General features: G+C 52.0%; 1 protein-coding gene across 1 annotated transcript; it reads right to left on the reverse strand.

The window, feature by feature from the left end:
• Nucleotides 1-1527: 1527 nt before the first annotated feature.
• COMMD7 (COMM domain containing 7) lies at nucleotides 1528-7735 on the reverse strand. The gene is made up of 9 exons (XM_054218807.1): nucleotides 7587-7735; nucleotides 5751-5804; nucleotides 5550-5652; nucleotides 3890-3946; nucleotides 3773-3810; nucleotides 3116-3206; nucleotides 2943-2992; nucleotides 2383-2431; nucleotides 1528-1899 (listed from the first exon to the last, which is right to left on the reverse strand). The coding sequence occupies exons 1-9, from the start codon at nucleotides 7668-7670 to the stop codon at nucleotides 1823-1825; spliced, it is 603 nt and encodes a 200-aa protein (XP_054074782.1). The 5' UTR covers nucleotides 7671-7735; the 3' UTR covers nucleotides 1528-1822.
• Nucleotides 7736-13366: the final 5631 nt, after the last annotated feature.

Genomic DNA, 13366 nt, shown 5'->3' on the forward strand with positions numbered 1-13366 from the left:
CATGGAAGGTGACCCCTGCGCTTGGGGTCAGCAGGCCGTGGCGTGCGTCAGCCCCACAGCGGCTTAATCCCAACCGGGCAGGAGGAGGAGCGCGGCAGGGAGGCGGATTCCTGACCCACAACTGGGCCTGGCATCTTGTCCAGCATGGCCGTGATCCACCTCTCGCCGTAACCGGAGAGGGTTGAGTGGTGCCGCCCTGGCACCAGGAGGGCAAGGAGAAATAATAGGAACAGGCAGCAGAAAACGTAACGCAGAAAAATTCCTTTTGTCTTGAGAAAGCAGCCCTTTGGCCCTTTTCTTCCTCCCTGAAATAGTTTTCCTGCTACCCAAAAGGAGACGGAATATTCTGCAGAGCATGGTTTCTACGGATTGATTTATTTATTTAATTTACCGTAATCATGTGACAAAGCCTGAAATGCTTGTGAATGGCCCGATACGTGGGAAAATAAATATGCAAATACCGTCCCCAGGTTTGCCAGCAGGATTCCCCGCGCTGTTTCCCAAACACGTGGTTCAGCCTATACTCGTTACCAGTTCTGGTCACTCGTGCAGGACCGCAGGAAATGTAATGCAGGAAAACGCTGGGTTTTCCGCAAGCTGAAAACCTGCGGGTAAAGCTGTGAGTTGCAGGGAGCTTTGCGACACCTTTCTCCCAGAAACTGTCTTTCTGTGCATGGCTTTAACTGGAAGCAGATGCAGGCACAGGGAGCTGCAGTGCTTCTCATCCCACAGCAGGCTCGCAGGATGCCACAGGACAGCGAATTATTTCAGGTGTAGGTTGGAAACGGAGAGGATGTTGCTGGGATCTTCCCCGGCGCTGTGACCACCAAGCGCGTCAGGGACATGAAGGTGCCTCAGGAAATCCCGGGGTGGAAGGAGCGTGCTGTGAGAGGGAACTCCATTCTGCTCTGTGCCCTGGGAGGAGGCTCCAGGGAGCTCGGGCTGCCAAGAGAGACTGGACAATTAAGTGGTCTGGACATGGGAGGAACCTGAGCGAACATAACATCTTCCACTGGCCCCGTGTCTGGTCAGGGGCACCCCTCTGCTTCCCAATGAAGAGCTCATCCTCGCTGTTAAGACAACTGAAAAACTGAGCTAACGGTGCTCCGTGGGGTTTGGATGTAAGTCCTCCAGGGAACAGGCTGGATCTACCTGCGCAATGTCACACAAACTGCAGATTAAAGGGCTGCTTTGCGAGAGCCCAGCACGCAGAAACTTGATTTATCTAGTCACCCCCCCGAGATGTTTTTCTCCCTGTGCATGGAGGCAGATGTTTGGCTGTTTAAGATTTAAAATCATCTGCCACTGAGATACTTTTCCATAATGAGGCATGATTGGGAAAGATGTAATCAATCCATTTCTCGATACAAGAGAAATGAGAGGCCTGGAAGCGAGCATTAAGTGATTTGCCAGCCTAGATCCTCTCCCTGCTTCCCCTGTCCTCTCTGCTTAATTCTTCCAAGTTCGAAAATGGTTCTTTCCTTCTATTTCTCTTTTTCTCAAAAAAACCCAAATTCTGATACAAACTGAGCAGGATGGGAATGCGTTTATTTTAATACAAATATCCACATATTTCTGACCACTCTTTCTTGTAATAATATAAAAAACAGATGAGTGGACTTGTAGCTTCTTTGAAACACTTGCCAAAGTTTCAGGTTCTGAAGGATTGATGGGTCCTTCTGGGCCGTGACACCAGCACTCGTTGCGCAGCCTTGTCTTCTCTCATCAGGGTGTTAAGAGTCAGCTGGGGAAGAGCAGATCTGCAGGCCCACAAGGAGAAATTAAACATCCCGGACAGATGTCGGGTCAGGTCCATGCAGTTTCAGCTGAAACTTTCCAGGCTGGTCTTGACCCGTTCCATTTCATGCAGAAAACTGTAGAACTGGGGCAAAGTTAACTCTGCAGGGGAAAAAAAAAGCATAAAGTCTTAGATTTCAGGTTACACTTTGAAGGTTGGAAAAGTCATTCTGGTGTTACCACGGAGCAACTCGTGTTCACCTAAGCTAGGCAGGATTAGACACTTTGGCTCTCAGCAGCTCTTTACACTAGCTGGGCTGCGTGGGGGTTCCGGGCTAGGACTCTCCTAACAGCAACCGACACTTGGGAATTGTTTACTTTCTTCATCTGGCATGCTCCTCTGACCGCTTTTCACGGCTCCGTGGCATATCTATATTTACTTACGCAAAGGTGTGAAGACTGCCCAACAGTCGGTGTCCCCAGGGCAGGAGCAGCCGCAGCATCCACCAGCGATGCTCTCGCAGTGACCCCTGCTGGGTCCGCGCCCAAAGCTCCCCCACCTCCAGCAACACCCGGCAGCTCCGAGCTGCCGCTCCGCTTTCGCGTACTCATATGCTTGCTTCTTTTCCACAACTGTTAACTCACCTATATATACGTTTTCCGTTTGGCTCCCTTTTTTAATCACCAGCTTCAGCTTGGGGGAAGAAAAAGCAGAGGTATTTTAATTCAGAGAGACCTTGTATTCTAAGCGCCATGAAAAGACAGAAGCGCAGGAGTCTGCTGTGAGTTTCAGACAGACAGACTGCTGCAAAGCACACACATCTCTGACAGGCTTTTTGGGAAGCATCACTGTAAGAATAGATTCCTTAGGCATCGCGATGATCTCTGGAAGTCCTTATAAACAATCAGATTCCCCTACCCTCCCCAAGATCGCGTGACCTTTGCTAGACTGAGGTTTTTGAACAGCTTTTCAGAGCGGGCTACGCTTCTGTGATACATTATGCCTTCAGAAGAGAAACAAATAGCAGCGTGCCTGCTATCTGCTGGCAGTTGCACTCAGAAGACTGAAGCAGATGCACTGTTGCAGTTTGTTCCTGTGAGATCTAGCTCTAGTTCCTCTCGCAGCCAGCACTTCCCCACATGCCTGGTCGTAGCTTGTTCCTTAACTGCACTACAACCTGAACTCTCTGATGTAGGAGACTTACCTGTAAGAAGATACTTCCCACTTTTTCCAGTTCACTGCTCCCAGCAGTCACTGTGAGTCAGAAAGAAGAGAAGGGAGATAATCTGTTAGCTAAACTGTGAAATAAAAAGTTATTTAGCTGAGAGCTGCTGTTGGGTTTGCCAACCCGTCCAGTTTATGTTTTAGCTCTATTACCTCCAAACTTCCACTCCATATCTATCAGCTGGTTAATCATCAGCGTCTGACCAACAGCCAGGCGTGTCAGGGTGGGGGAATTCACCTTCCACTGCCAGAGCAAAAGACACACGAGCAATCAATCCAGAGAGGCCTCTATTTATGTTACCTGTAATTTCAACACAAGTCAGAAACGAGGCAGGCTGATGGCAGAAGCCCAAAGTGGAGGTGTGCAAAGGGGCAAACTAATGCGGTCGGGAGAGCTTTCCAGGGTGTTTTGAGTCCTGCTAGGATTTCCATCTGCCTTGTCACTTCTGTAAATGAAACTCACTGTTTTTGTTTTAACACTGGTTCAGTGTAACAATATCTGCGCAAAAAGTCATGTGTTCGTGTAACTGCATGACCCCAGGGCTCAAGGCATGCAAAGCAGGGAAACAATCAAATGAAAGCCACACAGAAGTGCAGGAATCACTAAAGCAATGAGGTAGAGGCCGTGGCAAACCAGAAGTATCATTAGACAAAGTTATCCTTATCAGTTATCTGTTCAAAATTCTGAGCTGGTTTTGAAGAAAATACCCAAAGTGCTGACGCATCTCGGTAGCTCAGTGGGGTTTTAAAAGTTCCTACTCAAAGACCGTCATTTTGTTAGCTCAGAGACAAGCAAAAATATATTAATACCTGTTCTGCAAAATAACTGGCTTTCTCTTCACTGAGGCCTGTGGGAGAAACCATATGAGATTACTACATGTGATAAAAATTAATTATCTTTTATTTAGTGAAAGTCAGGTGACCTACCTAGAGCAATAAAATCTGCTCTGACTTGTTCAGAAGACAAATTCCTCTTCAGGGCACCTGAATAAACAATGCAAGGAAGAAAAATCACTTTTTTACTCCGTCAAAGCAATCTTTACTGAGTCAAATAAACGCTGGGACGGAGACCCTGTGATAGAAAGCCTCTGTTCCTGGACTGTGTTTTGAAACAAACCACAGCTCCTCGAGATAGGAAATACAGTTGTGCCTGCCGGTATCTTTGCAGATGCCCAGTGCTTTAAAAGTCAGGGCGATGGAAGTGGCTGCGAGAGAGCGGGAGAGATTTCATTGCAGGTATCCATGGAAACAGCAGCAGCGGTTGTGTTTTGAAGTTGCTGCTTTCCCTCCTATAGAAGCTTTGCTTGTTAAAGGAGAACTGTTAAGGCTGGCAGGCTACTAATTTGACCTACCTGCTGTGTTTTGGATTATGGGTGTGAACGTGTGCATATAACACTTTCCCCTGCTGTGCCTGCCTCCTTTGTTCTGGGGCACAGGCAGCACATGGAACTTTACAAGGATTCTGTTCTCTAAAGCCAAGAGCGGGAATCTCATAAATTCAAAGAGACTGCCAGGCCCACGTGGCTTTCCGTCTGTGTAGCGCATAGGCAAAGTTATCTGCTGTAATCTGTTCCGGTACTGTCTGTGGCATCCCAGAGCTAGCGAAAAGTTACAACGGGATTGGAGCCAGCGCAGACAAACAGGAACGACGAGACTGAGTGCACCTAGGCCAGAATCAGGAAGGGAGGAAAATGCCGATTCCACATTAAATACCCCCAAGACAGTTGTAGGAAAGGAAATTATCCAGTGTTACTCCTGGACCGAAGAAATGGCTTGAAGTAGTAGAAGGAAAGTTTAGACGAAATGCAGGAAACAGTTGTGTACGGTTTCACTGCGCTGAGGAACGCCATGGGAGACCCAAGACTGAAGGATAATAGCAAGAGACTATTAATAACAAGCAGGATCAATGGGATGAACATGCAGTGGAGGCGTTTGATGCATTATCATGTCAAACGGCAGCCACAACATCAGAGTAATCTCATAAAGTGCCGGAGTCTGGGGTATTCAAGGGGAATCCCCCTGCCCCTCTTCCCCACTATTTATGAATGAGAAACTGCTGGACACGTAAGTGTTTTTCTAAAACGAGACTGCAAGGACAGATGTGTCTTTTACATGGTGTGGAACTATGTTCCAGCCCACTCTAGAGGGATGCGTACACTGTCTTATCTGTCTCAAACGGCGCTTGTCCTTGTAGGAATTACAGCACTGAGTCACTTGGATGGAAGTTCCTACAAAAACTTAGTGCCAACATAAGTCTGGTCTGGCAAAAATGGATTTACACGTACAAGTTAAACCAAGCACTGTCACAGTGTTGTGCTTGCATTTAATGTATAGCCACTTAAGTGAGTTAAGCCTGTGAAATGTGTGTGCAGACAGGCTGTAAAGAATACAAAGCCGGAGTCACCAAACAGGGACTTTTCAACAAAAGAATTTTTGATTCTTAAATGCTAAACCATTTATTAGCTACCATTTAGCACTTATTGTGCAAACCAAGTGCACTGCAGTTCTGAAGACACACTTTAGCAGCACGCAAGGATGGATGCAATAGTTTTGGCCTCAGGGTAGCATATGCAAATGTATCACTTACCATTAGGTACCAGAAGAATACTTTTGACAATGTTTTTCAGGGGGCCCAAGCTGATTTTATTCATGGTGGCAAAGTCTGAGAGCTGAGTCAGAAACCTTTCTACCTGTTCAAGAGAAAAAGCAGCAACACAATCTTATCTCTGCATGTTTCTCACCAGAGAGCTGCATTCACACACTTCTTGGAGTTCTGCACATGCCGTACCTCCTTGGGTTCTGTTAGAAAGCGGAAGAGCACTTCAGTCAGCGCTGAGAATTGCTGCAGAGAAACAGGACAGTGTTACGGAGTCGGGCATCAACGTGCACCATTTCTCAGCACCTCACCACCCCCATCACCACCACGTCTAAGTGGTGATTTACCACCTTGATGCAGCTCCACCTGCCCCCAGTACATTGGTCCCAGAGTTTGATCTCCCATGCTGGTAAGGTACCCCAGTCCTCGGCATTACAAGATGCCTCTGGATGCTCTATCTTCATGGATGCTTTTCAGAGACTCTCAAGGGTTTGAACAGCTGGTAGCTGGCACTGCACGGGGCTTTTGGGACTCTTGGCTAATCGGAAGCTGCTCTTCTACCCTGTGTAATCCAACTGTGAGTGGGAAAAGATGCAAACATCCACTCTCATGTTTCACAAATCCCATGGGGTAACCAAACTAACTCCGGAAAGGAAAAGAACTGGTTAAAGGTCTAGTTGCTGCCTTCAGTTTTCTGAGCACGCAGCTGGCAGGGCTGGAGAGCCTGCCTGTAGGGCTGAGCACCACCACCCTCCCTCCTCTGCCGGCACCAGCGCTGGCTGTGACCTTTTGGGTACGGCTGGCTGGTTCGCTGCTGCATGTGGCTCATCTTGTCCTACCCTTGTCATCAGCCTTGTAACAGAGATGGCTGTTACCCGTGCTTCTGGCAAGCTGAGCTAAAAAATCCACAGCTCCTCCACTAACTTCAGTGTGAGCTGAACCAGCTTCTGCGACGTGGCTGCACACACGGTGTGTTGGTGACCTGGAGGCAGATGTGTACCACTGACTGGGACAGGAGGGTGGTGGGGTAGCAATCACAACCCGAACGCCGTGCAGTCCCACCGAGAAAAAGCAGTGCTCCGCAGGACCCTACAGCCCACACAGGCCAAGATGTGACCCACTCCATCACCCGGAGTGCCTCGTGGCCTGACAAACAGGCTCCCGCCATGCATGGGGCTCGCCTGGCCAGGTGCGGGGCTGTGCTGCTGAGCAGGGGGCGATGCTCTGCACCCCTGCCCCAGTCACCAGAAAACACCATTCCCTCCTGAAGTGGGCTGAGAGCCAGCAGGTACCCTGGCACCGGGGCCTGGAGGAGGCTTGACTGGGCCTAGTACTAGGGCTGGTCTGGGCGCACAGGGCCTGACCGGGCCCAGTACTGGGGTCCTCTGCGGACGCAGGACCTAGTGGTGCCCGGTACCAGGGCTGCTCCGGAGCTGTGGGGCCTGGAAGCCCGATGGTGCCTGGTACCGGGGCTGCTTTGGAGGCATGGGGCCTGCTGGGCCTGCTGGTTCTTGGTAGCGGGGCTGCTTTGGGGGTGTGGGGCCTGCTGGGCCCAATTGGTCCCGGTAGCAGGGTGCTCTGGGGGCGTGGGGCCTGACCAGACCCAGTACCGGGGTGCTCTGGGGACGCAGGGCCTCACTGGGCCGTGTACCAGGGCTCCTCTGACGCTGTGGGGATTGGAAACCCAACGGTGCCTGGTACGGGGGCTGCTCTGGGGGCGTGGGGCCTGCTGGGCCAAATCGGTCCCGGTACTGAGGTGCTCTGGGAGTGCAGGGCCTGACTGGGCCCAGTACCGGGGCTGCGGGGCCTGGAGGCCAGATGGCGCCGGGTATCAGGGCTGGTCTGGGGCTGTGGGTTCTGCTGGGCCCGACAGGGCCCTGTACCGGAGCTGTGGGGCCGGCTGGGCTCGTGTGGTGGCTCGCCCCAGCCCGGCTGCGGCTGCCCCGGAGCCGTCGGCCCCGCGGGATTCGGGGCCGGGGCTGATCCCGCGGCCGCTCCCCGCCCTCCCCCGCCCCGGCCCGGCCGCACCTGGGCGCTGAGCTGGTTGAGGTTGTGCATGTCGCCGCTCACCGCCTCCGGTACCGGGTCGCGGGTGAAGTTGAGCAGCCCCATGGCGGCTGCCGCGGCTCCGCCCGCCCCGCCCGGCCCCGGCGCCGCCGCCTGCCTCAGCCTGAGCATTGGCGGCAGCACTTTCCGCACCGCCGCCGCCCCGCAGCCCCCGGCCCCGCACCGGGGGATGGAAGCGGCTGAGGGCACCCGGGTGGGCTCCCGCGGCCCTCCGTCCCCTGGAGCAGCCGCTCGGCCCAGCCCGTGGCGGCCCCTTCACCCCTGCAGCCACAGCTGCGGTGATGGGGAGCCCCTCGTTGGCAGCGGGTGGGTGGCTGGTGGGATGGGTGGCCAGCAGGCCGGTGTGCCTGGTTGCCCACCCCAGAGCTCGTGGCGGTGCTGTGCCACAGGCCCCATAGCCACGTGTGGGCAGGGGGCTGTGCGACTGGGTTCACCCCCCAGCATGGCTTTGTGCGCCATTAGTCGGTCTCATAGAATGATTATTTTTGTTGTGAAGGTCTGGGACAACCTCTTGCTTTCCTACCCAAAAGTAGTCTGTAGAACCCCCAGGTTCGAGCTGCAGTACATGTATATGTCTGTGTGTTTGAGGCAATACATTTTTACATGTTTAATTTTATGTACTTGATCACTGCCATGGAAAGTAAAACGTGTGGTTGCTGGTAAGTGTGGAGCCTAAACTACAGGCAAAAAGGGAGAGCGCTGTGGGTACCCTCCATGTGCGGAGGCTTAAACTTCACTCGTGAGGTGGAGATCTGGCTGACGGATGAGTAGTGTAAGTTGTTTTTCTGTACAAAAACCTCGAATAAAATGTTTATAAAACAGTTTATAGGGTGAATGGGTTTTTTTGACCCTGAAAATGGTACTTGGGACCCGAAACTTGCGTGTGATTTTCCCCCTCCGGCTGCTGCCCCCAGCACTGGCGCAGGCTGACGGTGCTGGGTGGCCTGGGGCAGAGCAGCTCATCACGTCCCACAGCCGGGCTCCTGGGCTCCTTGGGGTGGACAAGTGTCTAAGGAAGAGGCAGCTCCGGGCTGAGCCAGCCCATGGGCAGAAAGTATGGAGATGTCAAAGGGGTCAGGGTTTCACAGGGACATTTTAACCCATTCTCACCATAACCCATAAGCAGGAGGTCTCCTTGATTCAGAGACATGTAGGAAGACAGGTGAGTTGTAAAAACAGCTTTTGACCCTCTGTTACACGGTCTCCTTTCTGTTGGTGCTCGGGAGGAAGGCTTTGACCCAGAAAATACTAAAACTGGATGTATTCCCGCAGAGGACAATGGAGCTGATCCCATGCTCAAAGACTCTCTTGCCTTAAACTGCTATTTCGCAGCTTTCCAAGAGCAGGAAGATAAGCTCTCCAGCAGTTATTTCACTATCAGTGTGAACGTGTCTGATCCGTTTTATGCGGGAAGGTGTTCGCTGGCTGCCCGGGCAGACGGGCAGCGTATAAAAGCCTTTGTGGAAGGTAAAAGTGCGGCAGCCCACAAGGCTTCTGTTTTATTACTGACACTTCCAGTTGCAAATGAGAGTGTAGGAAATTTTATAGTGCCTTTCGTTGTTAAGATAGCCCAGCTGGGAGATTTTCTATTTCATACACATGGGGTGGAACTGTGTACCTTGATTGTTGAGGTGAAAAAATTGCATGCGGGGATGCTTGCAGGGTTTGTCCCTAAATATTGAGGACACCTTCACGCAAGGTGCAGATTTTTCACATTGGAACAATTTATCAGGTTCTGTGGTGAACTGGCCGTATCGGCATGTTTAAAACCACAGGATACGCTTGTCTCTAAAAAATAGTTAATCTTAACTAAAACTCATTCAGGGACCTGCATGGACTGGGGTAGCACGGGATGCCGGTGTGTGGGAACACGATATTCCTGGCCTTAAAATGTTGCGTACAGCCTTATGTACATTTTCCTAAGTGCAAATTAATAATTGCAATTAATAATTGCACACTTTCATAACCAGCAACATTCATTCACCTGTACTGCGTGGCGGAAAAACTGAAACAAGAAAAGAGGCAATTTTCTGTGGGGTTTGTCTGCCAGGATTAGCTGTGCGGGAGCAGCCTGCGACTGATCTTTACTTCCCTGTGTCTTTCTAGGGTGATGCTTTAGGAACTAATTAAGGATGGTCTCGGCACGCGCGTGTGTGCTTGTGTGAGCATGCAAGGGGGAGAAGCCAACGTTGTTAAACAATTTCCCAGGCAGCAAACCAAATTCTTGGGGAGAGCTGAGTGACAGCATCCAAGAAGAAGCGTTGAAGTTGAGGTACGTGCTCATAACATCCTGTCCAAACAATCACCAGGAAATTCGGCAGTCCCACCTCCTGGAGTGCCGCTGTGGCTGCAGCGTGGCATGCAAGTGCCACAAACCCTGGTATGGCACCGGCGGTTCCGCACTGGCAGGCAAGTTCTGCCGGCACTCATTTTTGAAAAGGATTTTCTCAAATAAGAGAGAAGGTTGCAGGGTGATGGTCTGGATTAGTTAAAAAGTGACAGTGTGGATTAGTCACAGGGGTGCCAGGCGGAGGGTGGTCCCCAGCGCCCCGGGCAGAGCCCCCAGGGCTGTCCCTGCCGGGGACAGGCAGCCTGTGTCCCCTGGCAGCCATCGGCCCCGATGGGTGCCTCTGCCAGGCCATTCTCATGCAGAACGTGTGGCTGATGGACTCATCAGAGCTGAGGACAAGCTGAGGACTGAGGATGGCAGTTGGGAGTTACAGATATGCGTGCGCCTGTTCACCACAAATACCAGAGCGAGAGTGGCAGCAAAAAGCAATGGGACGCCCAGACACACACAGGGAAATAGGGTGTTAAAAACGGCGCACTCCAAAATGAGCCAGAGGATCCGTGTGCCCTACTTCAGACGCATTTTCCAGCTTCGTTTCACCTGTCAAACTCCAAAAGCTTCCTCAGCACCTGGAGAGTATTACCTGGGGAAGGGTCCTTATTATATATTCCCAAGAGGTCAAATCTCAGGATGTTACTGTCCTGTTCTCTGATGCCACTTTCTATCCAAAGCTCTCAAAGGCCTTTGCAGTCACTCCGAGGTCAGCCTTGGAACACCTTCCTGAAGTGGGGGAGTGTTGCCTGCGCGTGGTGGCCTGAGAAAGGCCTGGAAAGGCTGCCCAGGGAAGTAGTTGAGGTATTTAAAAGAAGGGTAGACATAGTGCTTAGAGCTATGGTTTAGTGATGGTTTTTGTCAGAGTTAGGTTGATGGTTGGACTAGATGATCTGAAAGGTCCCTTCCAACCTGGGCAATTCTGTGATTCTATGATTCTAGGAAAGAGTAAGAGTGTGTGAAAGAGCCAGGGGTAAAAACCCAGACGCCTTTCGCCTTGGCTGGTGCTGAGCCCACCCGTTTTCTGTGTGTTCTGTCCCTCTGCAGTGTCTGCCTTGGGCTGTGTGGACTCAGGAGAACACCTCTCTACACGGGATGAAGGATGCTGCAATTCCTCGCAGCTTGCTGCTGTGATGGAGATCGCCCAGCTGAAACCTGGGAGGGGTTAGTTCTGTTCCCAGGGCAGACTGATATAAATGAGATCTTTGAGACCAGGATTTCAGTTTCTCCTGCAGTTTAATGCCCCTTCCTCTCCCCCATCACACTCGGCACCTTTTGCTCCCGGGCAAACATTGCTACAGGAGTAAATTATTGCAAGCGTTGCGTGCGAAGGTTGCGGCGGAACTGGAAGCACCACTGCTGGGCTCTGGGTCGCTCCTGCCTTGTGACCGCAGGCAAAACCCTTCCTCTGCCGGCTCCACTGCCTGTGAGCAGGGATGATAATCCCTTACCTGCCAGGGAAGGAGCAGCTTTGGACCTGGAGTGGAAGGAGCTCCGTGGGCAGCTGCCCCCGGGGACCAGTCTTTCTCCAATACAAGTATATATGCTTAGGAGGGCGGTTTGGGGAGGCCTCGTCACTTCAGATTAGGCTGTAGCAGGCGTATCCTGTTTTCTTGGAAACGGAGGATTTTGTGGCCAGCTTTGTTAGAGAGGCATTGAAGATTTTTCTTTGTGTGCCTTTGCGTTTGAAGTTTACACACTGATAGCTGCGGGCTTTCTAGATGTTCTGGTTACACAGATTACACTTATTTTTAACCTTATTTTTATTAGACGTTTGTACCATGTGGTCCTGGCCAGCCCACAGGAAGGGCTAGAAACTTCATGTAGGAGGGATAACACTTCCTATCTCTGTGTAAATAGCAATTCCCCCCAGATGGGAAAAGCCAGCCCAGCTGTAGGGGAGGCTGGAGGCTCTGTTCCCACATATGGCAGCAGGATGAGGCTTTCCCACAGTGGGGACAGACCTTGCTCTCAGTAGCCAGAGCCCTACCACTGAGCTGCTGGGTAGCACAGCTCGCCCCTGGGCTCAGGAGAGATGCCGGTGGCAGGAGAGCTTCTCCAGGGAGCAGCGGTGAGGAGCAGCTGGTCGTTGGGAGCTGCGATGGAGCGGAGCTGGTGGAGAGGTGGGTGGCCGGCGTGGGGCGAGGGCTCAGGCCACGGAGCCACTCATGGAGGAGGAGGACACATCCCATGGGACATGCTCTGATGGGGTCCTGCAGTGAAGAACGCCAGGCAGTGAAAGCAATTGCTGCTGCGGGCTGGGGAAGAGCCGCTGTGCTGTGTGTACACCAACACGGGAAACCCCAAAGCCTGAACTCAGCAGGAGCATCGCTGCTGGCTTCAGCAATAGGAAAAGTTCCTCCTGCTCCCTGCCCCAGGGTTGCTGGAAGAGCTTGCAAATGTCCAAGGCGATTTAACGGTGTTGGTGCTTCTCCCTACCTGCTAGAAGACTAAAGAAGCACTCAGCCGTCACTTGTGCCTGGGAATCTGGGACCCACAGATCCAGAGACAAGAAGGTTGCACTGCTGATGGCTGTAGGTAATGACACATATTTGCTCGATTGCTTTATTTGTCTGGGGTCTCCAGGGATGCTGCTTATGAAACACGGAGAAGGTCCTGACTCAAAGACTTCGGTGCAAAGCCTGAGACAGCAGGCGATCGGAGCCATAGCAGAGCTCCAGGCAGAGAACGGCGTTGGTTTTACTGGTCAGGGTGGTGAAGGAGAATTTTAGGAAGAGATTTGATGCGGGAGAATAAGGTGGACAGAGAGGAGCTGGGCCTCATGCCATATCCCAGGGACGCTGCAGAGAAGCCAACGTCTGAGGGAGCATGGGCACAAACTTGAACATAGGAAGTTCCACCTAAACATGAGGAGGAACTTCTTTACTTTGAGGGTGGCAGAGCCCTGGCACAGGCTGCCCAGCGTGGTGGTGGAGTCTCCGTCGCTGGAGACATTCAAAAGCCACCTGGACGTGTTCCTGTGCCACCTGCTCTGGGTGACCCTGCTCTGGCAGGAAGGCTAGATGATTTCCAGAGGTCCCTTCCAGCCCCTGCCATTCTGTGATTCTGTGAGCAGCCTTTGGTGAGGAGAAGGATTCAGGGTCAGGATTGATGAGTTGTGCATGGAAGGGCTGGCACGGTCACTGGGAAGCATTCACAGTGGAAGATGAGGATGAAGAGTCACTTCTGATGTGAATGGATGTTGCCAGTCCCAACTTTGTTGTGATGGTGACAGAGAGCAGGTCAGTCACGGGCTCCATGGATTTGAAATGCTGGCCGAGGGAGGCCAGCCAGGTGTGAAAATGGCACTTCTTGCTGGAATGATTTTTTGCAGAAGCATTGGGCAGTCCAGCTGTGCTGCTGATGGGAGACCCTTTGTCATGGGGAGGGACGTGTCCAT

This window comes from Rissa tridactyla, chromosome 12 (genome assembly GCF_028500815.1).
Source record: "Rissa tridactyla isolate bRisTri1 chromosome 12, bRisTri1.patW.cur.20221130, whole genome shotgun sequence".
In the NCBI taxonomy this organism is placed as follows: Eukaryota; Metazoa; Chordata; class Aves; order Charadriiformes; family Laridae; genus Rissa; species Rissa tridactyla.

Excerpts from the sequence above, each read along its gene's own strand:
- COMMD7 (XM_054218807.1), bottom strand. The coding sequence starts at position 7,670 with ATGGGGCTGCTCAACTTCACCCGCGACCCGGTACCGGAGGCGGTGAGC. Across the intron at positions 5,805-7,586 it reads TCAACCAGCTCAGCGCCCAG|CAATTCTCAGCGCTGACTGA; the intron begins GTGCGGCCGGGC and ends GTTTCTCTGCAG. Across the intron at positions 5,653-5,750 it reads TTCTAACAGAACCCAAGGAG|GTAGAAAGGTTTCTGACTCA; the intron begins GTACGGCATGTG and ends TCTCTTGAACAG.